Source organism: Hordeum vulgare, chromosome 5H (genome assembly GCF_904849725.1).
Source record: "Hordeum vulgare subsp. vulgare chromosome 5H, MorexV3_pseudomolecules_assembly, whole genome shotgun sequence".
Lineage (NCBI taxonomy): Eukaryota > Viridiplantae > Streptophyta > Magnoliopsida > Poales > Poaceae > Hordeum > Hordeum vulgare.
In genome coordinates this window covers 504,900,013-504,926,229 of record NC_058522.1, presented here as the reverse complement: position 1 = coordinate 504,926,229, position 26,217 = coordinate 504,900,013, and the positions used below count along the sequence as shown (strand labels likewise).

At 45.0% G+C, this 26,217-nt stretch overlaps 3 protein-coding genes, 1 non-coding gene and 1 pseudogene across 4 annotated transcripts; 3 read left to right on the top strand and 2 right to left on the bottom strand.

The window, feature by feature from the left end:
* The first annotated feature begins 2,957 nt into the window (after positions 1-2,957).
* On the top strand, positions 2,958-5,744 carry LOC123397621 (SKP1-like protein 1). The gene is made up of 2 exons (XM_045092159.1): positions 2,958-3,407; positions 5,312-5,744. The coding sequence occupies exons 1-2, from the start codon at positions 3,060-3,062 to the stop codon at positions 5,483-5,485; spliced, it is 522 nt and encodes a 173-aa protein (XP_044948094.1). The 5' UTR covers positions 2,958-3,059; the 3' UTR covers positions 5,486-5,744.
* Positions 5,745-12,797: 7,053 nt separating this feature from the next.
* Positions 12,798-16,132, bottom strand: LOC123397620 (protein MCM10 homolog). The gene is made up of 9 exons (XM_045092158.1): positions 15,686-16,132; positions 15,366-15,603; positions 15,159-15,283; positions 14,432-14,465; positions 14,296-14,345; positions 14,057-14,191; positions 13,702-13,766; positions 13,474-13,576; positions 12,798-13,381 (listed from the first exon to the last, which is right to left on the bottom strand). The coding sequence occupies exons 1-9, from the start codon at positions 16,063-16,065 to the stop codon at positions 13,219-13,221; spliced, it is 1,293 nt and encodes a 430-aa protein (XP_044948093.1). The 5' UTR covers positions 16,066-16,132; the 3' UTR covers positions 12,798-13,218.
* A 125-nt stretch (positions 16,133-16,257) lies between these two features.
* Positions 16,258-16,329, top strand: TRNAP-UGG. Its single transcript has one exon. It is a non-coding gene; the product is annotated as a tRNA-Pro (tRNA).
* Positions 16,330-17,997: 1,668 nt separating this feature from the next.
* LOC123397054 lies at positions 17,998-21,159 on the bottom strand (annotated as a pseudogene).
* Positions 21,160-21,274: 115 nt separating this feature from the next.
* LOC123400170 (3-dehydroquinate synthase, chloroplastic) lies at positions 21,275-24,953 on the top strand. Its single transcript, XM_045094585.1, has 8 exons — positions 21,275-21,645; positions 21,726-21,876; positions 21,956-22,123; positions 22,200-22,426; positions 23,272-23,395; positions 24,179-24,241; positions 24,337-24,480; positions 24,597-24,953. The coding sequence occupies exons 1-8, from the start codon at positions 21,329-21,331 to the stop codon at positions 24,726-24,728; spliced, it is 1,326 nt and encodes a 441-aa protein (XP_044950520.1). The 5' UTR covers positions 21,275-21,328; the 3' UTR covers positions 24,729-24,953.
* Positions 24,954-26,217: the final 1,264 nt, after the last annotated feature.

Here is a 26,217-nt window from a genome sequence, read left to right as displayed (position 1 = left end):
TGTCGACCATTATGAGTGTTGTCGATCATTATAGGTAAAACCACCATACTGATATTTATGTTCTTAATCTTATAGATGACAATGAGGATAAGCCAGATGAGGATTTTGCTGACAATGAAGTCAGTGGAACACAATTCAGGAAATTTGGTAGTGCAAGGGAATACTACTGCTTCAAGTTGCAAGTCAGGAGGAAGCTTTTTAACATCCTCTTGTTCAGGGGCGCCTTTTCCAACAATGGGTTGTTGACATGTATATTAATATTGAGACTATGCGGCTTGACTGGTACTCAAAGCCGGAAAATCAGAAGGTCATCCGCGCTGACCCCTACCAGGTATTGTGCTTGTGTTTATTGTAATACATCATAATACAACGATGTGGTGGATGTTCCATGCGTTGACTATAACCTGGTATGCTATTATAGGGTCTTGTTGACACCGTCGTTGCGAGTGAGTCACGCGGTGATCGAATTGACAAAAGAATCGTACTTCCACGGACATTTCCTTGTGGTCTGTGGATGATAAATTTTATGGAGTACTTCACTCGAAATGATTTGTCTGACACTCCTACGCAGGTAAATTTTATGTAATACTTATTCTATGTTGTATCATTATTTAACTCTTATTTCTACTTTAATAGGATCATATGGTAGATTTTAGAACAAAACTAGCTGTCATTTTAGTGGACTCACAATTAATGATGATAATATAAGAAATCGAGACATGGAAGATGACGAAAACAATATAGATCCCACGGATTGTATGATTCTCGATGGACCCTCTCAGAATCTCAAAACATCGAATACATCGTTAGATGTTGAGCTCATCTCACAGTCATATATCCTTTCACCGTGTGTCAACCCAACAAACGATGACTTAATAGATGAATTGTGCTTGTTCATCAGTATGGTTGATGATGACACTTAGTAAGTCATGTTCTTTTAGTTCATTTTGTATTCTAATAAATTACTCTTATGTCATTATAATTAACAAAAATTTGATTTTACAAGAGCGAATGGGTGAAAAGCTCTGATCCTTACCCTATCAGCTTAAAGTTGAGACAAATAAAAAACATATTAAACAATGATGAATATATGAATATTGATTCCTTTAAGAGGGTTGTGCGGATACTAGCGCGCCACGAAGTCGAGCTTCTCGGAGACATTCCATCTCACTATATGGATCTAAACTTTTGTGTAAGATACTATAATTGCGTATTACATATTTTTTCCTCATAGCACTATTGTTTTCTTCCTTTTTTAGTCCATGTTCCACTATGCACGAGACCCAAGTCATCATGAAAATATGGACAGTGCTACGTTCAAACGATTGTTTCATAGCTGGCCTGACAACAATGAGTGTCATATCTCACATTGTGTTATGGTAAGATTTTAATTTTTCGTTTATAACAGTGGTTTATTTGGTTTTAATTAATATTTCATGTATTTATAAACGTATACATCATTGCAGATTTTATTGCCTTGGGATATTTTTGGGTTGTTTCTCTTGTTTGTCTTGGATCAACATAAAAAACTTATCTCAATTTTTGATCCGATACCAATACCTACTTTGGGGAAGAATATACTTAAAACCGCGGTCAGTAACCTAAACCTCACACTCCAAGTTGCAAACCCTGCATTCAAGGACGATATCTCTAAATGGGAATGTATAGTTCCGGTTGTTCCAACAAACTCACACTGGTATGAATCTCTTTAATGCATTATAATATTAAATAATTCATTCATTCAACGCACAATATGTGTTTATTTCATACATGCAGTGCCTTGTCGGGGTATTTGGTTTTTAACTACATGCACTGATTGTGCGATAGAAAGCTATATTTTCCTATATCCCAGGTGAGTATTTACACCATGCTTATTTGTATACACATTACACATACAAACTTGTTATAACAATGTTGTCTAATTCATATGTAGGATTGTTTTGAACTGAGGAAGCGATTTTTGATGCATATTTTAAAGTATGAAGAAAATAAATCTCAAAACAATATCTCATACATTGAAGAAAGCATCATAGATCGCATCTATAGATGAACTTTCATTGCTTCAAAAGATGGACCTTCAAGACGTGCTTAGTCCTGGTTTTATAATATATTTCTCTAACAATTATAATACAATTATTATGTGATCGTGAATTTTATGCGGAGACATGTTTCTAGATCGTATGTTACGCACGTTCTCATATTGTTTTATGTAAGACACCGTTAAATGACTCGATAAAAAAACTCAAATATGTTTTACTATAGATTATGATACGTGTGTTGGATCACAAATATGTCACAATTTTGAAAATACAATTTGAGTGACATAGTAACATTTTGTACCTGTCTGAAAAAAATCATAAATTATTTTACTATGATATCATATGAATTCATTTCTTTTAAACGTTCGTTGTTCGTGCATGCTTACTTTGACCTATCGAAACTGAATTAAGTACTCCCTCTGTCCCAAAATAAGTGTCTCGACTTTATACTAGCTCTAGTACAAAATTATACTAAGCTTAAGACACTTATTTTGGGACGGAGGGAGTAGTACAGTACCAAGCTCCCGTGGATAATACTCTAATAAAATAGTTCAGGGCCAGGCACGACAAGAGTGCGTGTGCACGTTCCAATAAAATACGTATTTCTCATGTGCACTGAAACATATTCTTGTAGGCATCACATCAGTATTTGAAATCCATTTGAACTATCGAAACTCACGCAAAAAGCTGGAATGTATTTCTGCAGTATCCTGTGAAATTCCAGTAATTACCCTTTTTTTTTCTCGAGAAATACTCAGCCGGTTTTTATTTTAACGAAAAGAGACCCCAAGAGGGCCACAGCCCAGAAAGCCCACCATATCTCCGAGGCCCACAGGTTTCGGTCCAGAAACCCCAATTGCCCCCGGTTCTAGAGCCTTCCTCTTTGCGTCGCCGGAAATAAAAGGCGCCTCCCTTCCCCTCCCTTCGATTCCACACCACCACTCGCCTCCTCCCCTAGGGTTTCCCGCCGCGCACCACCACCAAAAACCCCCGCCTCCCACCTCCCCGGCGATCGGATCGATGGCGGCGGACGCGGCATCGGCGGCGGTGAAGAACCTCACGCTCAAGAGCTCCGACGACGAGGTGTTCGTGGTGGATGTGGCGGTGGCCATGGCGTCGCAGACCATCAAGCACCTGGTGGATGACGGCTGCGCCGACAACATCATCCCGCTCCCCAACGTCAGCGCCAATATCCTCATCAAGGTCATCGACTACTGCAAGCAGCACGTCCTGAACGGGGACGCAGCCGCCGCCGCCGCCGACTCCTCCTCCACCTCCACCTCCGTCAAGCCCGACGAGGTGAACCTCAAGGCCTTCGACGAGCACTTCGTCAAAGTCGACCAGACGGTCCTCTTCGACCTCATCCTGGTGAGCGAGACTTCCGATCCCCTCTTCCCCTCCCGTGCCGTGCTCCTACATTGTATGTACTCGTTGAGGGCTTGTGTTCCGGCCGTTTAGATGCGATTGCGGTGTGGATTTGAGCGGTTGGTGCCCAGATTCGCTGTTCGATTGTGGACGCCAACTTAGTTGTTCTAGGGTTTAGGGTTTTGTGTTGTTGCTGTGCTACGAAATGGGACGTATTGCAGGTTCGTTTCATCCGTTATGATTGTGGATTTCAAGTGCGTAGTTTTTCCCCGTGCTGTATATTTTCAGGTTTTCCGTTTAGTGCGTTTTGTCATGTTTATGCAATCTATTGGATGTGACAACTGTTATGTGAGCGATTCGGTAATGTTACTGAAGTGTCTGATGGTTGCATGACATAGTAGTCGGCTTTTTTACTTCAAGTGATGATAATTTTTCCGTGTTCAGTTCTGCTGCAGGATTAAGCCCATGTGTACTACTAGCATTTAGTTGTCTGCTTTTTAGATGTATCACTGCATTTCAGATAATAAATGATGTTCAGTTCTGGTACTGTTATGTATCTTTGGCATGATCTGTTTCAGATAATAAGTGATGCCTGATACGAATTTCTGTGTAAGTGAATGCATTCTATGTTGTTACAGCCAGCTGTTTTCTGTTACCTCATTTGGATTACTCACTGTTACTACTTTGTTTCTTACTTGTTGCAGTCAGCTGTTTTCTGTTTCCTAATTTGGTTACTCTCAGCTATTTTGTTTATTACTTGGAAACAGTACTGTGATAAAAAATTGATTATCTGCATTGCATCGTTAAATGCTGTACTAGATAAACAATGCTTTGTGGTAGTCTGCAATACAATAACAAGATATTAGCATGGTCCTAGTTGTCGCTTTGTGGTGGCCTTGCCGGCCTTGAGTGGCATTACTATTCAATGCTTGTTGCCTGATCTGACAAGAATGCTATTCTAGAATCTGTTTGTTAAACTATTCAGTATCTGACCTCCATCAGGATGTGAAGCATGTTATGTTTATTTGTTGCTTTCTGGTGTTCTTTGTTGGGATAGTACTTTGCAAGGCTTGTACATGGACATACAATAGTTACAGTAGACAATTCGTTTTTGTTTAGCTCTGTAGTATGTGTATCCCATCAGTTTATATACACTTCTGCGTATAATAAAATATGCCTTACTTTACTGCTCAATGGTTGGTAGCTTTGTTGTAAATAGTTGTTTTTGCGTTATCCACCTTGGTGAAGTATAATTCGTGTGCACTGTATTTGTGTCCAACTGTGTATGCTTGTAATGCATGTCAGTTGTGTTCTTGTCTCTTTGTACCACAACCTAAAGGCATATTGCCACTTTCTTTCTTAAGCATGAAGTTTGCGTACTCACCATTATTTATTGCTACTGCTGTCTTGCTTAAGTATGAACTGCAAGTTCTTTCATAATGCGGATGTTGCAATAACCTTCTGTGTCTGATGCTCCTGTTCTTTATCTGTTTGTCATTATGCCCGACCCTTGTTGCTGCTAGTTTTTAGGTTGTTGTAAGTACTTGATTAGTGTTATCCACCTTGCTCTAGTATAATTCATCTGCCCTGTATAGGTAACTATCTTGTGTAAGCAGTTGTGTTTGTCCTTGGTACCACTACGTGTTGATAGTGTCTTGCTTTAATACTAGCTTTGCTCCCTCGCCATGCTATATTGCTATGTATGTTTGCTTTGCTCAGCATGATATGAACCGATGCTCTGTCTTGCTTAAATATGATTCTGTACAACATTGGTACTCTGTTTCTTAAATATGAACTGAAGCTCTGTCTTCTGTTGATAATGGATTGATCTACTATGTCTGATGCTCCTGTTCTTATATATGTTCAGTGTGATGCTTGACCTTGATTGCTTCCATTTGCCTTGACAGGCTGCGAACTACCTGGAGATCAAGGGGCTCCTCGACCTGACCTGTCAGACGGTCGCCGACATGATCAAGGGCAAGACTCCGGAGGAGATCCGCAAGACCTTCAACATCGTCAACGACTTCACACCGCAGGAGGAGGAGGAAATTCGGAGGGAGAACCAGTGGGCCTTCGAGTGAAGGTTGACTCTGCGACGCGAATAACCAGCAAGGAAGGAAACGTGGCTTCGTTGAATGCCTGGGAGCAGCCGTTAACGTTTTGTGGTTCTGAGACAAGGCTAGTAGGGAAGATGTAAGTAGGTTCTGATTCCGGTGGATCTGGAGGGTCCTTACCATTTTGGCTGACTACGCGCTCTTTTTGGTTGTGGTGGTAATTTTGCTGCACTCTTGGGACCTGGTTATGAGGAAATGAGATGGTGTGCTGGTTATTCTGCACTAATGCTGGTTCTGTCGTATGCCTATCTGCCTCTGTTGCGCTGAGATTCGTTTTGCTCTATTTATGATGTGGGGTGATTTGCTTTCAGTTCTATGTTTTGGGTTGATTTGCCATTGTGGTTTCCTGTTCTCCGTTTGCATAGAGGGTTGTCTGTTTGCTTAGGGATGTGGGGTGGTTTGGCATCTTGGTTCTGCGTTGTGCAGTCCAGGGGTTGGTATCTTTTTTCCCTCTACTCCACATCTGTTAGCAACTAACAGCTTTGTTCCTAGGTGTGGAATTTTGTTTCAGTGCTGTCTGGTAGTACTATCTGTTAGCAACTTTCATGTAGGTGTGGAATTTTGTTTCCCTGCTGTGTGCTGTTTAGCGCTCTGTTCGTAGCATCTTGTTTCTACTGTTTTTGGCCTTGCTGCACGAGCAATTCTGGGATTTTTATTAAATACATAGCATTATTTCTCTGAACTGGAATTAGATGAAGTCATTCGTGATGGTAAGGAATCCCCGTGGACGGCTCAAGTTAATTAATTTTGTAAGCATAGGGCACCTCCCAGCTCACCTCAAACCGACCTCTCGCCTTGCCATTTAATGCGGTATCCCATTATTTCGTAGACCTGTCAAGGACCATAGGTTTTATGTTCCATTACCATACTGCATCTGTTTGACTCTTTTTATATTTAGAAAAGCCATGAGCCCAACTTTATAAATAAAACCATCAGATAAAGTCAGAAACAACACATAACACGAGTCCGAACCGCCAACAAAGACAAGACGCGTAACAGAGAGTCTGATACATGGCGCGCGAGCTAAACCCGTGGTACGCAGGCCGGACTATCAAAGAAAATTGCAACAAGGACAGCAGGTCGAAGTTGTGTCCGTCTTCAAGCTTAGCCAATAATCTCCACTGATGTAGGAACAATCAAGCTTTAAATAAGCAATCAACATGTTTAACAGAAAAGATGTGTTTAATGATAAACTTGTTCCTGGTCGTCCACAAAGCCCAACACATCGCCGCGAGTCCAATCCAGAACAAACGTTTCGTATCCCCATCAGGGGACTGGTGAGATTACAGAGCTCACACAAATACGAAGGGGCTCAAGTCACTCAGAACTAAGAGCGCAAGCAACACCAGATCAATTTAGCCAAGACACAGTTAAAGAAAATATGATTGGTGTCCTCCAAAGCATCACATAGGGCACAACGATCCGAGCCCGGCCGTTGCGTTTCCTAATCCGATCAGCTGTCGGGAGGCGACCCCTCAAAGCTTCCCACATAAATATTTTAATCTTAGGAGAAATACACAAACACCAAATCTGACAAAACTTAGTTGAAGGAGTACAAGCAATCAGCTTAGAATATAAGGATTTAACCGAGAAGCGACCCGAGGAAGAGTGAGGCCAGACCACCGAGTCTTCCGCCTCCGAGAGCGAGGGAAAAAGGGCAGCAAGATGTTGCCATTGAACCAACTCAAGACAGCGCACGTCGGAAGGCCAAGTCCCGGTTATCACCCGCAAGCTCTCCAATGGAAATATCGGGTTTAGGGCAGTAAGAGAATGGCGTAGGGAAGGTCACTGATAGACTCGAGTCCTCACACCACGAGTCCAACCAAAATCAGGTCGAGGCGTCATTACCCACCAAAAATTTGACATGGTCTTCGAATATCGGACGCACCTTAACCAGATCCTTCCAGAACTGAGATCCACCCCTAGGGGAGGCGAACATAGGATTAGAGGAGGGAAAATATTTCGCCTTAAGATAGAGAACCAAAGGGAGCCTCGGCCCGAGGACATAATTTTCCATGACCACTTGATCATGTCATTTGTTCATCGCCGCGGTATTAATGATGCCCAAACCTCCAATGTTTTTGGGCCTACAAATGATGTTCCATTTGACCAACCGATACTTACGCTTATTCTCCGCAGAATTCCAATAAAAAGCACCACTGTGCTTGTCGAAATCATCATGCGTATCCGCGGAGAGAAGGTAAAAGGCCATGGTGAACATAGGATGGGAGGATAGACAGGAATTAGTCAAGGCCACCTTACCCGCATTCATATTGTATCTTCCCCTTCATGGAAGCACTCTATTGCCAACCTTGGTCACAATAGGTGCAAACTCCTTGGCACAAAGCTTATCTAGGGCAATCGGGTGACCCAAGTATTTAAAAGCAAAGGAACTGATGCTCCAATTAAGGAGGTGTGCCACGTGCCTAGCCTCACCATCATCAACATGAGTGATAATGACCTCGCTCTTCGCGAAGTTAATTTTAAGCCCGACACAGCTTCAAAGCAAAGCAGGATGAACTTGAGATGGGCAAGGCAGGATTCATTAAGCTCCACCATGATAATTGTATCGTCCGCATACTGAAGGTGGGTGACCCCATGGGGGATGAGGTGAGAAATCACCGGAGAAATATGGCCCGAAGTAGCAGCCCGAGACAGAATACGTGAGAAAGCATCGGCAACAAAGTTAAAAAGGATCGGGGAAGCCGGACCCCCTTGCCTTATGCCCCTGCCATTGGTAAAAAAAAGGACTGGTATGCCCGTTCACCGAGATCGCCGTGTGCCCATCGAAAACCAATTGCATAATCCTATACCTGTCTGAGGAAAGACCAACTAATCGGCTCATACGCTTTCTTGAAGTCCAACTTAAGAATCACCGCTTTCACATTACGGGATTTGAGATCATGGACAGTCTCATGAAGGCAGATAATCCCACCGAGGATGAATCTGCCTTTCACGAAGGCAGTTTGGAAAGGACTAAGCGTCCGATGCGCAACACGGGACAAGCGCGAGGCAAAACCCTTGGCCGGAAATTTCACCATATGATTAATAAGGGCAATCGGCCTAAATTGGGATATCAGCTCTGCACCCTTGACCTTAGGGATGAGGGAGATAACAACATAATTAAGGCGGAATATATCCATCGTTCCAAGACAAAATCCTTGAATGATCTTACAAACGAGGGCCTTAAGTTGTGGCTAGATTTTTTTTTAAAGGAATGGAAAAACCATCCGGTCCCGAAGCCGCGTTGGGTTTCACAGACTGGATAACGACCCAAATCTCCTCATCAGAGAGAGGCAAGATTAATGCATCGTTCTCATCAGGGGATATTTTAGAAGGAGTGTCCCAAAGAGAGAGAGAAATGGACAACCCAGACTCCGGTCTAGCCGCATACAAAGAAGAGAAGAAGTGAGCCACATGCGCCATAATCAGAGCTTGATCAAAAATCTTCACCCCGTTAATAATAAGGCTATCCAGAGAGCATCTCCTTCTTCTCCCATTAGCAATCGCGAAAAAATAGACCGTGGTGGCATCACCTTTCAAAGTCCAATTCAAGGTGCCCCTTTGATGCTAATAGACCTCCGACTGTCGATGCAGCAGCATAAGGGCCTCCTCAAGGTCATACCGCGAACCCCACTCACTCTCAGACAGACCCTGCTCATCCACCAGAGCATCGGGGCACGCAATCTGGGCCTCGAGAGAGCCCTTATCACTGCGTTCCTCCGTCGCTCTGTTACAAGACCAGCCACACAGAAATTTACGGATCGCGTAGGAGCACTTGTGTCAGTCATCCATGGGTCAAAAGGACCGACGACAAGAAGAAAGAAGCCCAGAGATTTTCGAAGCTAACAAGTCTGGAAAACCCATAATGCACAAAAGAGGGGGGTTGATACGATTCTGACAATCCACAGTGAGGTGCCCCTGAGATCTGCAAATGAGGCAAAAAGGAGGGTTGATGCACCTCGACTAGAAGTACCTCGGTTGGTGACACGCAAAGCATGTCAGGGAGGAAGATGGGCCGGGGGAAGGGTTCGAGGGGTGAGATGGGGGAGGTGGAGGAGGGGGGGGGGTCGCCAGTCGGACTCGTTTTTGATCGATCTATTTTTTTTTAAACAGTTTTCGGTCGATCTCTTTTAGGGGTGTTTCCGATCGATCGAGCAACACCTGCTAACCTCGACTCATGTGGACGTACAGCGGCTCAGCACCATACGAGGCCCTACACTTTGGTTCCTCATTGTATACGCACCTTATATGAGATTTTTTTAATAATTAATTAAAAAGTAAAAAATATTTCCAAAGTAATTTCAGATTAAACTTGACTTTGTTTTGCACTAGTATATTAATTTTCACGAAAAAAGTCAACATTGACTTTTGGGCAAAAAAGGCAAAAAATATTTGCTATTATAGGTCACTATTCATACTATTTTGATCAAAAAATGTCTTTTTTGAAAAGATGTCATAGTATAATTTTCTTTTGTGGAATTTTGCTTACAAGTATAATGAAAGGTCAAGTTTATTTCAAAAATATTCCATCCCTAAAAAATAGCTATGTACATACTATGTCTAGGAAACAAATTGGGGCCCTCAAAATTGATGGGCCATGTGCAGCCTGCACACTTTGGACACTTATGGGACCGGGCTTGAACGTCTTCATTACATGTTGTAGCATAAGGTGAATGCCCATGAAGGCCGCGATGTAGTGGTCATGGAGGAGGGCCTTATATTCTGCTGCGTTGTTGGAGTTGTGGAAGTGGAGCTTGTTACTTCTCCGACATATTTATATTTTTTTTATTGTTTCATGTTGTCAAATCCATAAGGCATGTGATGCTACTTCTGCGTTCGGATCTGACGAATCGAAGAACTCGTCTTGAATCATTTGCTCAGGCTCCGTCAGCCCATACTCCTCGTCCGACGAAGCATCGAATTCATCGTTTTCCCTAAGAAAATCGCAAGAAACCGGGTCAATCACATAAAATGCAAGGGGCGGCCCGAGTGTTGTCAGGCGTACAGCGGTGGCATCTGGACCGGCGACCATATCCCCAACTGCAAGGACGCAAGAGAGTGTTGTGCTTGTGTTGTCGGCACAGAGGCGCAGATGCTTGAAACAGTTGTCGAACGCGTGCGACGGCGAAGCGAAGGGGCAAGAACAGAAGAGAGGAAAAATGAGTGGAGCAGGTGGATTTGATGTAATTTGTGATGAGGTGGGTATGTCGGACGCCCGGTCGCATCCATATCCGTTTTAAAATTGGGTTGGATATAAAACGTGTCGGTCAGCTCGAGCGTTTGAGACACCTATCTGAATCACATTTTCTATGACCGGTCAGTGACTGAACCGTCACATGAACGGTTTGAGACTAGTTGATACATCCGGTTTTAGATGCTCTTATTTCCAGAGTCCATTCATACACCGTATCACGGTACTTCTCAAGATACAACAAGATTAATCAAGCAAACACAAACACACATACACACACACTTTCCAGTGGTGAGAAACTAAGAAACAAGTAACTCTTTTATTCCAGTTCCCCCGAAAAGTTGTCACTCGGGCTTCCAGGATGACATGGGAGGGGTCTCAGAATCCTTCCAAGTACTCGAGCTATAACAAACCTTGCGGAAGTCTTGTTCAGACAGCGTATCGACCAGCTTTGGCCTGCTAGAGAAGAAGCCCCTGCCGAGCGGACTATAGGCCACAATTCCAATGCCGAGCTCCCTGAGATTACGAAAGCAGGAAGAAAGTTCAGACGATTCAGAAACCAAAAATAACATTGACATGTCACGACATGAAAACGTGCCTGCAAGTAGGGATTATGTCCTCCTCGACGTCTCTTGACCACAGCGACCACTCTACCTGGACGGCGGTCATGGGTGAACCGCATGGGCTCTTCGGATGGTCGACGCCGACGCTTCTGACAGCCTAATGTATTTTATCTTCCCATCTTCCACCAGCTTCTTCAGTTCGCCCCATCTGTGGAGGCCAAGTGTGTAAATTCTCCTAGTTGATCATTCTCTCACATTGCCTATCTAGTCAACGCCCGTTTGTGTGGCTAGTCAACGGTATTGGGTTGAACCATACCTCGCCAAACGTGTCGGCCCGGCCCGGCCCGGCGAAATCGTGCCTGACACGGCACGGCACGCTTGGGCCCGATTACTAAACAGGCCGTGACGTGCCGCCCGCGTGCCAGGCTATTAGGCCCAAGCACGGCACGCTAGGCCCACGACACGCTCCCCCTGTCTTTCTCGGTTTCTCCCGCGCATTTCTCCCGCGCCCCCCCCCCCCTCACGCGGTCCTGCCCAGCCAAATGGCCGCCTCCCGCGCATTTCTCCCGCCCAGCCCGTGCCCCGTTGACCGCTCCAACCGTTGGGTGTTGGCCCCGCTCCCCCTGTTGGCCGGTCGGTCTGTCCCCCATCGCGGAGCCCGCCTCGCCAGATGCCTCGCTCGGTCGCTCCCCCACATCGCTAGCACTAATTGTGTCGTGACGTGCTCGCACGCGGGCTCGGGATGGCAGCCCGGGCACGGCCCATGACGTGCTCGTGCCTGGCCCGGACACGATTAACCCGTGTCGGGCCAGGCCCGTCTCGTGCCTGGCCTGCGGGCAGTCGGGCCGGCCCGTCAGGCACGGCCCGTTTGGCCAGATCTGGGTTGAACTGAGTTTGACCCGCTCATCGTGACCTCGATTGGCAGGCGATTGGCATAGACGACGAGGTTGTCGTCATTGTCCATGGTTGTTGGGTCGTCGACGAGGAAAGTGGCGAGATGGGGGCGGGGGAGGGTTCTGGAAGCAGATGGTCGAACCCCATCGCACGCTTGGATTAAAAAACACCGACCACGGTCGCTGACGCGTGGGTCCGAGGAGGGCGGTCGTCATAAGTTATGTTGACCGCGGTGGTTGGTGCGGACACCGAGGGGGCGCGCACGTCCACTTCGTGTCCACACCGATGCATTTCAGTCCTAAATTTAGACCGAAAATGCGTAACGCGGACGTGAAGCAGACGTGTTTTGTAAATGAGTCGGCGCTTTGGACCATCACTTTTATTCGCGTGGATCCAAACGGACAGCGACGGACAAAATAGACCACTTCGTTGGAGTTGCTCTTTTTTGCCAGAGAAATGGATGAAAATGGATGTATAGATACATCCATTTTTGAGACAATTAATTCTGAATGGGGTAGTACGTACAACATTGCAAAAGTTCTCTTGATTGGGAATTCAATATACAGGAAAATGGGATTGGTGACTGATAGGCATCATTAGCAGGTAGCGTTACCTTCCAGCAAGCAGATACACTGGGCATACTTCTTTGTTGTTGTGTGGGTGCATTTTGATTCTAGCAGTAAATTTGCAACTATACTGCCTTTTACATGCTGAATTGCTGAGGCCGAGGCTACAGCTTATCTCAGCGTTCGGTCTCATCGTCACACAAAGCGCCGGATCTGAACTAATGCCATCTTGTTCAACATCGAAATACAGGCAACACATAACTTTCGCCCTGGTGTTTCAGAATTCCCAAACCTTAAACAGGGAATCAAGTATACATATATAGGTGCCTCAGCCTCGACTACTCCCTATGCTGTTGCTGTGGAAGGGCGGCCGCAGTCCTGTAGGCCTTCCTTGTGTGCTCCTTCTGGTGTACATTTAGAGCCTCTTTCCCCTGAAAAGAAAGCAGCAAGCCGCTTGGCCATGGAGCTAGCCAAGTTAGGCCATCAGCGTCGCAGCACTATGTTGATCTCGTCGTCGTCCGAGCTGCCAAGGTCCAGCTCGATCGTGTTCCCCGAAGGGTTGTTCGCCTTTCTCCTCTTGGCCTCTTGCTCCTGCTTCTGCGAGCCCGGTTTGGGCGCTCCTACCTTTGCGCCAGAAGACGCCGGCCTGCACGTAAATCAAGGTCGCTCGGCTAAAAACAACTGCTCCATGGAGCGCTGAAGGCTACAAACCAGGGGAGCGTGTTGCTTGCTGCTCACCTTGTGCCTGAGCTCAGCTTTTTCGACAGGCTACTCCAGGTCGACATTGGCTTCTGTACAACCGTCGAAGTACCGGTGCTCACGAGATTCGGTTCCGTACTGCCTGGTCATTGCATAAGGAAGATCAGTTGCTATTGCGAGGTGACAGCAGCAAATTTTGCAGTGTGCAGGTGAAACTTGCATCAACCTACAACAGCTACGAATGGGAAGTGGGGAATGTGTTTTTACCTGTGACATGGGAGAGGAACCTTATACCCTGAGAGTTGTTCTTGGTGGTCACTTTATCCGCATTACTGCAAGACAATGTAGGAATTAAGAAAAACCCAGTTTAGCATGGCAACTTGGCAAGTGCCTTCACTTCATCCTATTACAAGGGCTGATGCACTTTCAGTCATTAGTGTGTCAACATATGCAAGAGGATCCTTCTCGAGCTCACATTTATACTGTACAATGGTATACGGAACAACTAACACTAGTATTTGCTTTATTCTCAGTTCACACCATCATTTTGTTCACATTAGAAGTTTATGTTCATTAGAGGATATAAACTGAAAAGATGAACAAATGAAAGTGCTTGAAATACCTTAAAGCCCTTTTTAACCCATCAACTGACATTACTTTCAGTGGTCGTGATGGATTCCTCGGATCGGATCGTTCTGAGGGAGGCTTGACCATATAAATCCCATTGGAACGAAGTTTGGAAGCAAACTGGAAGTTTCTGAAAAATAAAAAAGAATGTAGAGAATCATGTTGATATGGTGGAAGAGGAACCATTCGGGGACATAAGAGAAGATATGATTGTTCTTTTTGGGATTCACTCACCCACCCTTAAGCTCCACTCTGCCAGTAGAGTACTTCTGCGATGATGTGTTCTGCCAATAGGAAACAAGCATAATTAATCAACATTGCATGCCTATCTGCCTCAGATGCAAAATAGGGAGTTATTAATATCTCATACCGATGAATGATATTTGCAGTATGGTCCCTTACGCCTGGAAAGGAACAGGCCATGTTCAGGGTCAGAAACAGCATTTATCTAAACCACATGTACATCTGTTCTTTTGGCCTAGCCATAATGTAAATGAAATGCTGTGAAATTGGCTCTCCAAAAAAGCATAGCACCATGTGAATTCGATTACAATTTGTTTGCACTGTTGAAAATTTCATATCAAAAGCAACACTCATAAGGCAGCAGCAACAACAACAATGCCAGTATTTCTTTAGGAGGTTGTCTAGTTTGGTCATTTCAAGGCTAACCACCTAATCACCGACTCACAGTTCAAGCCCTAGATAAAGATAATCATATCGGAAAATCCATACAAATAACCCACTGAACCCTTGAATGGTGTGAATCGATCATGGTCACCGGCCAGAGAGACAATGTGCACACCGCTAATTTATGATATGGTTGCCATGACCCTCACACCTTGACCCAGGGTCTGCGTATTAGTCCGTAGGAGGCAACGGTGTGTCTAAATGGGGTTCATTTTCTTTCAGTCTCGGCACATATCGCACTCCAGATAGGAGTTAATATCTCAAAGGAGATGAGCACAGGATTTCCTCGGTGTCCAAGTACAGTCAGTACTCAGTAGTTTCTAGTTTTACATCTTCCTGGATCTTATTATTGACAGTGTGCAACGACAGTTTTTCAGAGACAATCTCATCATCAAGGAAGAAGTACATACCTGTTTGTGGCCATGGTGCAGGCCATCCCATCTTTCCTCGTCCCTTTGCAGATGCTGAAATCCGCCGAGATGCCCATCTTCATCATCTGCCCCACTGAGCCAACGCTCACCGAGAACCCTTGCCCCTGCAAGAACAACGTCCACCAAGAATGAATCAATTCGGCATCACCCAAACATAGAAAAGAAAAATGCGAGCAAGCGCAGTACCCCCTTGTCCATGCGAACATTGCCGTTGAACAGCGCGAAGACGTCGCCGACGTGGCCGCCGGAGTAGTGGGTGTGGGCGTCCCCGAAGAGGAACACCGACACCTCGGAGTCGTCCAGCGCGCCCATCTTCCAGATGCTGTAGTCCTTCCCCTGCGCGCTCACCCGCTTCGTGCCCATGTCCAGCACCACGCCGGCGGTCGCCCAGCAGCCCGAGAAGAAGTCCCCGCCGGCCAGGCTCCTGCCCCCTCAAATCGATGAGTTCCCGAGTCCAAATGTGCATTTCTACGAGGGGGCGAGAGAAAAGGAGGGGGGGTCCGTACTTGAAGGCGGAGATGCGGACGAATCGGATGTCGGCGAAGCGGTTGGAGATCTCGAGCGGGGAAACGGCCATGTGCTTGATGCGGAGGCCGGAGTAGGTGTCGACGAGGGTTTGGTTGGATTTGGGGAGCTTGGGGCGGCTGGGGCCCGAGCCGGAGGTGGAGGCCGGGACGGCCTCGATGTAGTCCTTGACGGCGTCGCGGAAGACGGACATGTCGGTGCCTCCCGGGCGCGCCACGGCCCTCGGGGGCGTGAAGGCGCCGTAGCCGGCGGAGGCGGCGGCGGGGCGCGAGGGGGAGGACGGAGGGGTCTCGAGGACGGCCTGGTCGCCGTCCTCGTCCAGGGACAGGAGGAGGTCCAGGTCGTCGCCGGCGTCCGCCATGGCTGCGGCGAGGTGCGTGCGTAAGGTGGAACAGTGGGGATCTGTGTGCGCCGAGGAGAGAGGGGGAGAGAAAGGCGCGATATTGGCGGCGAGGAGGGAAACCAAAGAAATTGGGGCGAGTTTTGGAGGGAAAAACAGATGACGAGACTTGTTAGGATTATATAGCTTCATTCTGCGTACGCGTACATCAAAGGGCGTTTGGTCTAGTGGTATGATTCTCGCTTTGGGTGCGAGAGGTCGCGAGTTCGATTCTCGCAACGCCCCTGCTTTTCTGAAGTTTTACTGTACTCTCTCTCTCTCTCTTTTGCATTTTGCCTTCCGTTCCGTCATATGTTGATACAGCAAGCAAAAAACATTTACATGTCAAAAAAAAAAAACAAGCAGAGCATTTGTGATTTCAAATTTTGACAACGCAAGCGTCGGTGGTAAATCAAACAAAACCGCAGAGTTATACAAAATCAAAGGAAGTAACTTTTTTTCTCTTTCTAAGGCATTAATGCCAAAAGTTGCTCACCTGAGCTATTTTGGTTCAAAAGAAGCTATAGTTTCAGCTTCCATCGGGAAGAGCCGTGAGCATTACAGTCGGATTTAGTAAATATGACCCTTATATGCAACCATATTTTTTATATATATTTTCGTATATATTCGGTCACTTGCAAGTGATTGATGGAAAAGAAGAGAGATAAAGAAAAAAAATGAATATGGAAACATAAAAGGTGGTTCGGGGTGGGGCTGTGTCCCACGTGGCGACTGATCGGGCATGCTCGGACGCGTCCACGAGCCCTCGTACCGTCCTCATATTTGAGATGGGTATGAGAGGTGTCGATGAGTTCACATGTTTGAGACAGGTATGAGGGGTCCAATTGAGTTATGTTTTTATGACCGGTCACTGATCAGACGATCTACCCGGGCAACTGAGACGGGTATGAGGGGTCCGGTTGTAGATGTTCTTACAACTATGAAGTATTTGCAACAAGGGGGGGGGGGGTAACATACAAAGGTTTATGCAATGAAAGTTCTAGGATCTATCTCCGAAAGGGAATTTGAATGTTCAATCAACTAGAAAATACTATGTGAAAACCACACTCATGGCCAAAACATTGAAAACAGAAAGAAACAAACAAACAGGTTCAGAAGTTTTAAATGATACTTAAAAATCAATACGTTAAGAAGTTGACGTCTATAAATGCTAATCAATCACATTCGAGAGAAACAGAAAACAATCAACAGAAAAATGAATGACAGAACCAGAGAGTCCGCTATCCATGTTGATTTTGTTGTTGTATTTTCGGTAACTCCGAAATGCATCAAGCTTGAACTTGAAATTCCATTTGCATTGCAAAAAATGTCCATACGGTCCAAAAGAGGTTAGCGACCACTATCACTCTGATAATGGAACAAGATATGCATTACAATTGTTTAACAAATACGCAATACTTGCATATGTATCAAAAATTTAGAAATATAAACTATTGTCTTTTACCTTGTTTCTTGTCGATGAGATGTACAAATCAAGGAGCATAAGGCTTGAGGATACCCGAGAAACACGATAGAACATTTGCACGACATGACCATTGAATTATTATATCCATTTGGTCAGCACAACGGTTCTTTTGCACCAAATTTGGAGTTCGCTAAACTATCCCTTATATGGTTATTCAGCACCTATTGTGATGGTTAACATGAAACGACACAGAACAACAACAAAAGAAGAAAGGGGGAGGAAAGGAAAATACATCTTCGAGCCAATGAGTAACCAAGTAGTTTTTTCATGTTTACATATCGATTCCCCACGATCTGGATCAAGCACGCATGCCTCGATGAAGCTATAATCACAACACGCCACACACAATGCATCAATGTGGGTTTCAAACCAAACAGGATAAAGAGACAGTGAGTGTAGGAGCCGAGAGAAGGTGTCGATCTCTCTATTTATTCTGGTCCACCATTCTTTTTGTGGCACCTCACTTGCACTGCCAATGTGGTCGTTGACGTGGGGTAGTTGATGTCTGCACCGGTAGCACACACGACTTCTTGCCAAAGTATTCTTGTTTATACACTCGAGAGATCAACTGCCGACCATAGGCGGGAACAAACAGAATGTGATCCGGGATAAGCTACAATATTATAGATGATGTGAGTTGTTAAGGGGGGGCGTTTGTACCTTCGCGATGATGTCCCTTGCGTTGGGAGCGTGATAGGTTCCTGCAATGAAATTGTCGCACAACCCCTCCATGTTGCCGAAGCTGGCAAAAAATACCTCCCAGGTGGTCTTCTTCGGGGCTAGGTCAGGATTCACTCGGTGTTGTGGTCTTCGGCTATGAGCTTGATCTTACCTCCATCCTTGTCCCGCGTCTTTATCTATGTAGGGTTCTGCTCCGAGATGAGCGTGCATATGTCATCTCTCCACGCTATCTCGATGAGTATGCCTTCTGACTTGCCAAGCTCGTCCTCAAATACAACCAATAGGTTGTTCTTGGATTTCAATAATGCATGTGGAATATGGTATCTGGAAGGAAAATTAGTAAGTTCAATAGTGAAAATACATTGTAGACCAATAAAGGAACGGGTTTCTCAACTCCGCAGAACTTCCATACACTAGGAAGGGACTCCGACAATATTTTTGTATGACGTCGAGTAGCGACCCATGCCTACGCCGTTCACGAATAGCATACCCTTGCACATATAAGACATGTCAAGGACAACTTGATCCTCCCCGTTTGGCTCATCAAAGTTCTCTCACGTGACATGAAACAGACAATGACACTCGTAGTTGGAAACAAAGATCGGAGAGGATGAATGCATGATTATCCTTTTCGTGGCCTAGTTTGCCTTGTACTCGGTGATAACCCATCCACCCGCGGTCGGTACCCTGTTAACAGCACCCCATGCCTTTCTCCATGTAAATATCCTTCACCTCGCCCTCCAATTTCATCTAGTTAAAACAAGCATGGAGGTGATAATTTCTTAGTATATCAATGCATTATGCCTTGAGGGGCAAAAGTGTATCCCATTTTCAAATACCAAGCGCAATAGCATGTACTTTATGGCTCCAACCATTGACTTGCAAATCTAAGGTTCCCGTGTCGAGACCATGTATTGTGCAATCCTGAATGCTACCCTTTACTTCAAAGAGTTCACCACCACTATTAACAACAACAAAATGTGCAAATAGAACTATGACTGGTCAAGATTTCATCATAAATTGTGTGCAGCCATCACCTAGCCAAATAGGAGCCGAAACACTTGGATATTACCTTCATTCGCATGATGATGACAACACTCAGAGATGGTTGACGCCTATTCTTAGATAAATGGGCGTTTTAAACATGAAACCCTTGCCATTCTTGCTTCCATGCCCAGACCATACGTTGAGGCGGTTATGAGGTATATGCTTTTGGATAAACATGATTGTTAAGAAGTTGGACATGTTACCTTTGAAGGCGTCATTGACAAATCTCATCAATGCATGTCCATTGCTTTTAACCCGAACCACAGGACGGATGTCACCCTTGAAGGGAAAATCATTGGCCTCCAAGCGAAAGTTGCACGGTTGCTGTAAACAAATACAAATAGTGATTTCATCATTTTGCTACTTGTGGGGAAAATAAAGTATAAATGCTCATAATACTAAGCTGAAACGGAGGTGTGTTGAAAGAAACAACACCTTGTGATGTACCATAAAATAGTCAATGTCATCCTTGGTCAGGTTATGTTGCTCCACGGGTTCCTTGTTCATGATATTAGTTTGTTTATACTATCTCAGAATCGACTCTTGGTACATCTCCTAAACATTGCCATTGGTCGGCTTGTTAACTGTAGGGAATGACCTTTCACTATATTGAACAAACGCCAAGCATAACATATGCATAACACAAGTTAGGAAATGTGTGTTCTTTATCACCACCGAAGTGATCTCCTTACTCATGAAACGCAAGTGCATATGGTACACATACTCTCTTTGTGTTGTAAACCACATGCATGCGGTCTGGAAGGATGGAAACGGAGCGGCTCACAATGTAGTACTTGTCCCCTCGAAAATTTACAGTTCCATCCTTTCCTATATTGTTGTTGGAGATGAAAGCCAAGCATAGCTTTTCCTGAGGAATCTTGAAGTTGTGTGTCTGCACATTTATTAAACTCATCACACTAGAAGAAAATTGATTGTTCAATATTAGAACACTGTCACATAAAACATCTCAAGTTTTTTGTGTACAAAAATGATGGAAGCGGTTGTTTCCAACCTCATACGCACAAGTCAATAGCTCGAATGATTGTACCCTACAAGAAAAGCTTTACTATATGACTTGATAAAATTGTGCAAGTCCCCGAGATGCCCATATTTGGGTGCCTTTGGCATACCTAGATGAGTACAAACGTGTCAACTATATTTTTTTTCTAAATAAACGTGCCTCATCACACTATAATTTGGCGGTGCCAGGATAATAAACGTGTGATGTCAACTATAATTCATCTTTAAATCTTATCGTATTTCTGAATTTATGGATAAAGTTTACTTGAATATTTAGAAGGTTTTGATCAAAAGCTGTGTAGTCAATTGACTACACAGCCATAGTGTGGCTTCGTCACTGGTCGCAATTGTCACATGACACGGCTATGACAGTCATTTCTTGACTTTTTTTTGACAGATAAATCATTTATTAGCTTAATATTTTGTTCCTGGAGACATCATCATTCTCCAATCTGCCTCATCGGCAACCTCATCCATGTACAGCAAAGCGATGAGTTTACCTCTCTCTAATAATGAGAAAATATATACAATGACGGTGGGAGAGGATGCAAATTGTATAAGTGGGAAGAATGAGTTGGCAAGAAAATGTGCGGCACGTTTTCCATATGATAAAATTCGCCATGCCCATTCAAAGTACTCCTATATCGGTTCAAATCAAATTACGAATCAAACAAATCAAATCAATATACATAAAACAAATGAGATTTAATCGTTGGTCAACCAACCGACCCCACTTTCAGCGAGACCGAAAGCCGCCATCCCGCGAGCCCGCATCTCCACCAACCATCCTGCGCACGTACCGTGATGAACCCGCCCTCCCCATCCACCAACCCAGCATCCATCTCCGCCATCCAATCCCCCTATCGGACGGTCCAGATCGACCCCCCAAACCATTCGCGGGCTCCCACCCCCACCTACCCCACCTCGCCCGCCTCAAATCCCCGCCTCATCGGAGGTAACCGGACACAACCACCGCCGCCGCCGCCGCCATTTCGCGATCAGACCACCCCCATGGCGGCCTCCGCCTCCTCCCTGCTCGCCGCCGCTGCCTCCTCCAGTTCCCGCGCGGCCATCTCCGTCCGCCGCCCCCGCGCAGCTCCTGCCGCGGCGGCCGCCTCCGTCCCCTCGTCGTCTCGCTCATCCTTCACTCCGCTCCGAGCCTCCCCAGCGAGGGCTCTCAGGAGCCGCGTCGTCGCCAGCGCCGCCCCCGCGATGCAGCCGCCGGCAGTGTCCAGGGTCTCCACGGTGGTCGACGTTGACCTCGGCGACCGGAGCTACCCGATCTACATCGGGCCCGGACTCCTCAACGAGCCCGACCTGCTGCAGAGGTACTCGAATTCAGCAGGGTTTTAGCTTGTGTGGTTGCTCCGTTTGGCAATTTGGTGACCCTGATAGCTAATACACGCAGGCATGTGATCGGGAAGAGGGTTCTGGTGGTGACCAACACCACCGTCGCGCCGCTCTATTTGGAGAAGGTGACCTGGGCGCTCACGCACCAAAATCCTAATGTGTCGGTCGAGAGCGTGATCCTGCCGGACGGCGAGAAGTACAAGGACATGGTGCGTGCGGGATTCAGGGTTTACTCGTGCTTTAGTTTCTCCCATCACTTGGATGTAGTTAACTTGTTGCGATGCGCAGGACACCTTGATGAAGGTTTTTGACAAGGCGGTGGAGTCCCGGCTGGACCGTAGATGCACATTTGTTGCCCTAGGTGGCGGCGTCATTGGAGACATGTGTGGGTTTGCTGCTTCTGCATTCCTCCGTGGTGTCAATTTCATACAGATACCCACTACTCTGATGGCTCAGGTAGCTTCATCTAAATTTACTAGAGTCTGAGGACATGTGGTTTGGTGCTAATGTGGGGCTGGATGAATTGCTTTAGGTGGATTCGTCTGTTGGAGGGAAGACTGGGATTAACCATCCATTGGGAAAGAACTTAATTGGTGCATTCTACCAGCCGCAGTGCGTACTCATTGACACAGAGACATTGAATACATTGCCCGATAGAGAGCTGGCTTCAGGTGTCGCTGAGGTGGTGAAGTATGGTCTCATAAGAGATGCACCCTTCTTTGAGTGGCAAGAGAAGAATATGGCAGCAATATTAGCCAGGTACGAAGCAGGTTTTGAAATTGACATTAGGTGTTCAGCGCCACCAAGTGTTATTTTGATTTAATAAGATATTAGGGAGGTAAAGACATGCAACTGCATTACATATGTCGTTGCTGTTTAGTATTAGTATGACTGGTTCAGTTTCCTTGTCTGTTTCCATTTCTGAATTATCTGAAGCATATGTTGTCAATACTCAACACTGTCATTTGAAAATTTATGTCCGCCTTAGGCCTAAACAGGAATGCCTTTGTTTAATCATTTGGGATCTGCTGTCTGATCATGATCTTGACGTTTCCTTTTTGTTTGTTTATGTAAACAAATAGTATGGTTCCTTTTAGAAACCAAGTCCTCTTTGTATCAAGTAGAAGTTCTCAGCGGTCAGCGCCCTGGTCGTTTGAATCATGATATGTTTTATATTTCATTTGTTGAAATGCTTAATTGTAAGTACAGTAATCATATGAATAGCATGAGTTAATTCAGATTTTGAGATTTTTTTAATTTTCCGAGTTAAAATACGTGAAATGACATACTGCATAGTTTGATAGAACAGAGCGACAAAACATACTATGCTCCACAGCTAAATTATAAAATGTTCATTGATGCACGTGTCATTCCTAGCTCTGTGTGGTTTGCTTTGATGTCCTGTTTCCATGTGTGATTTACATAGAGCCATATAACCATTCCATTCTTCTAGTATTTATATATTAGCTGCAAGAGTTATTCTAGCAGCACGGCTGCTGACCTTTCTTTGTTGAAATAATGGAATAGCTTTCTCCCATGACTGGTCATAAGTCTATAATTTTACATGCTTCTGTTATATCTTAATTTGAATTATCTGTTTGTAGAGAACCAAGTGCTCTGACCTATGCTATAAAGAGATCATGTGAAAACAAAGCTGAAGTTGTTGCTCAGGATGAGAAAGAAAGTGGTCTTCGAGCAACACTAAACCTGGGTCATACATTTGGTCATGTACGTAATATCTCTGATCATTATTGCTATTTCTGTCATGTTTATCTGTATCAGCCTTATGATGGTCCATGTAAACATAACTTGGATGAGTTGCCAACCCAGTATAAGAGATTTGCTTTATTTTTGTTGCCTGCTTAGTTGAAGCATTTGATGTGGATGGCTCATGTACTCATTTTGTTGCATGTTAAAATAGAAAATAAAACAACAAAGAATAGTATTTGTTTGCTTTAAGTCATAAAATATTTTTCATTCTGATCTGTAATTCTTTTCTTTGTTGAGTGCATGTTGCGGTACCACTATCTTCAATTTAGAAAAATTGCTATAGGCCTGTGCGAATAATGTCTGGAACAAAGTAGTGTTTAATTATGATAATCTTTTATGCTAGTTTACCACAGTATCTCCTTTCTTTATATGCTGCGTGGAATCTGCATACTGAAACTATAATTTCCTTAGTTTCTGGTGAACGGTATATTTGTAGCATGGGGTATTTGTTTTTGAAAACTGAAATCCTGAATTTATTTGTAAGACACACCATCCCACTGGACTTTTTTTCTTGCTTCTTGTCAGTGTATCCGCATCCAGCTAAATATAAGAGAAAATAAAGGAGACTTGAAACCTGGCCACTGCTTTAGAATCACTCTAAGGTTACTTGACTCTTGATTAACAATCTGGCTACCCTTGTACCAGGAACTAAGCAAACTTTTCGGAATTTGATGGCAACCTTCTGTTTTGTGAAGCATCCGTGCTACTCGCTGATCATTAATCGTTTCATTTAATTGCCAGGCTATAGAAACAGGGCTTGGGTATGGAGAGTGGCTCCACGGGGAAGCTGTTGCCGCTGGAACGGTAAGACCACTTGAATATTTGGTACCACCTCTTAATCATGACTTTATCTGGTTTCCTTAACATTGTCTTGTGTTTCCGGGATGGCACTACCATAGGTTATGGCAGCTGACATGTCTTACCGTCTGGGCTGGATAGACGAGTCCATCAAGAAACGGACATTTGACATACTTGATCAAGCCAAGCTTCCTGTGACACCACCAAAGGGCATGACGGTGGAGAAGTTCAGAAACATCATGGCTGTAAGTACCTTAAAATAACATTGGCAGAAGCAGGCAGATATGCTTGGACATCTCAATTGTTCCTTTTTAGCATTGAAAAAGAGTCTTAATGATTGATTCCTTGCATGGCGCATCAGGTCGACAAGAAGGTCGCGGACGGATTGCTGAGGCTCATCCTTCTGAAAGGACCTCTGGGAGGCTGTGTTTTCACCGGCGAGTACGACAGGAAAGCCCTGGACGAAACTCTCCGCGCGTTCTGCGACGAGTGATCCTTACCAAGCTGGAGTTCCAGCACTTCTGTATACTAGTAGGCTATCAGACAGAGTGAGTGAGTGCATTTTATGCTACCTTTATTTTTTTCATTTCGTTTTGGTGAGAATAATGGAGTGTGGTAGTAAGGGGCTGGTTCCAGGTTGTAGTAGCAATTCATTGTAGGGCATCATGCCCCAGTAATTGGGAAGTCATTTTGAATAACAGCATTCCACTTCATTGTCTCCCTTGCGTCGCTGCTACCGTCTGCTGAAGAGAGTTTTCGTTTTTGTTTTACCTGAACGATAAACCAACAAAGCCATCGCTGTTTTTGTGACATTTTTTTAGGAGTATCACCACATTTTCATTTAAGATACCAGCAACTTGCAGCAAACATGGCTTCTCTATGAAGGGAAATTACAGGAAATCCCCAGAAAAAGGAAAAAATTACAAAACAGTCATGTGTCCTACAACTGTCATCCTCAAGGCCAAAGAATCAAGGGCTCCTTTAATTCTAAGGAATTTTATAGGATCCTTAACACTGGTCCTTTGATTCATTGGATTGGATCCCACATGATTTTTTGTATGAAATTTTTTGTACCACATTTCATAGAAAATCTAACATCCGCTCCAACCTTTTTTTACAATTACTTTGTTTTTCTATGACATCAAACACTCCTTGCTTATCCTATAGGTTTCAAATGGACAAGCCACTCCAACCCCAGACCTTTTTTATTCACGCGTTTTTTAAATCCCGCGAATCAAAGAGCCCCTAATAATACGCCACTGTCGGCAAATTGGGGACCTCCTGTTCCTTCCGTCTATTGTGGAGATAGATTTTTGGATTGGTATGCCGCGTGATGGCGCTCAGTCGGTGTTGACATTGCCACCGCAAATAAAGTATTCCGGGCCACCGCCTCGATGATGCTCTACGGCGACTCCGAGGGGTTGTGGTTCTATCTTCGGGCACGTTTTTCAAGGCAATGGTGAAGACGAAGACCTTGCTCTGCTTCTTTGTTGCTTTGGCTTTGTCCGCATTGCGGCGGTAGTATCTTCAACGTCGTCGTAGAGCCGAAAGTCCGTGTTTTGGAGATGGTTGGAGCAACGGCGCCGGTCTCATCAAAGGGATGTTCCATCAGGAGATTTGGCGGTGGAAGACGGTTGCTGCTTGTGGAGTATTTCACTGTTTTGTATTCTCTCCGCTTCTAAATATAAGTCTTTTTAGAGGTTTCACTGGGGGTTAAATACAAATACATATAGACATACTTTAGAGTGCAAATTCACTCGTTTTATTCCGTATGTAGTCCTTTAGAGAAACTCCAACGGGGCGACCCATTTCTTCTACCGCCGTCCGTTTGGGTCCGCGCGGACAGAAAAGACGGCTCAACGCCCCGAACTAAACAGACGCGCGTCCGCTTTTCGTCCGCCTGTCGACCCATTTTCTGGCCCAATTTTGAGCCTGATTTGGGTCGATGCGAACACAAAGCGGACGCGGACGATGCGCGCTTC

Excerpts from the sequence above, each read along its gene's own strand:
- LOC123397621 (XM_045092159.1), top strand. The coding sequence starts at position 3,060 with ATGGCGGCGGACGCGGCATCGGCGGCGGTGAAGAACCTCACGCTCAAG. Across the intron at positions 3,408-5,311 it reads TCCTCTTCGACCTCATCCTG|GCTGCGAACTACCTGGAGAT; the intron begins GTGAGCGAGACT and ends TTGCCTTGACAG.
- LOC123400170 (XM_045094585.1), top strand. The coding sequence starts at position 21,329 with ATGGCGGCCTCCGCCTCCTCCCTGCTCGCCGCCGCTGCCTCCTCCAGT. Across the intron at positions 21,646-21,725 it reads GAGCCCGACCTGCTGCAGAG|GCATGTGATCGGGAAGAGGG; the intron begins GTACTCGAATTC and ends TAATACACGCAG. Across the intron at positions 22,124-22,199 it reads CCACTACTCTGATGGCTCAG|GTGGATTCGTCTGTTGGAGG; the intron begins GTAGCTTCATCT and ends GAATTGCTTTAG.
- LOC123397620 (XM_045092158.1), bottom strand. The coding sequence starts at position 16,065 with ATGGCGGACGCCGGCGACGACCTGGACCTCCTCCTGTCCCTGGACGAG. Across the intron at positions 14,466-15,158 it reads TGCACCATGGCCACAAACAG|GCGTAAGGGACCATACTGCA; the intron begins GTATGTACTTCT and ends GTTCCTTTCCAG. Across the intron at positions 13,577-13,701 it reads GTTCCTCTCCCATGTCACAG|GCAGTACGGAACCGAATCTC; the intron begins GTAAAAACACAT and ends TGCAATGACCAG.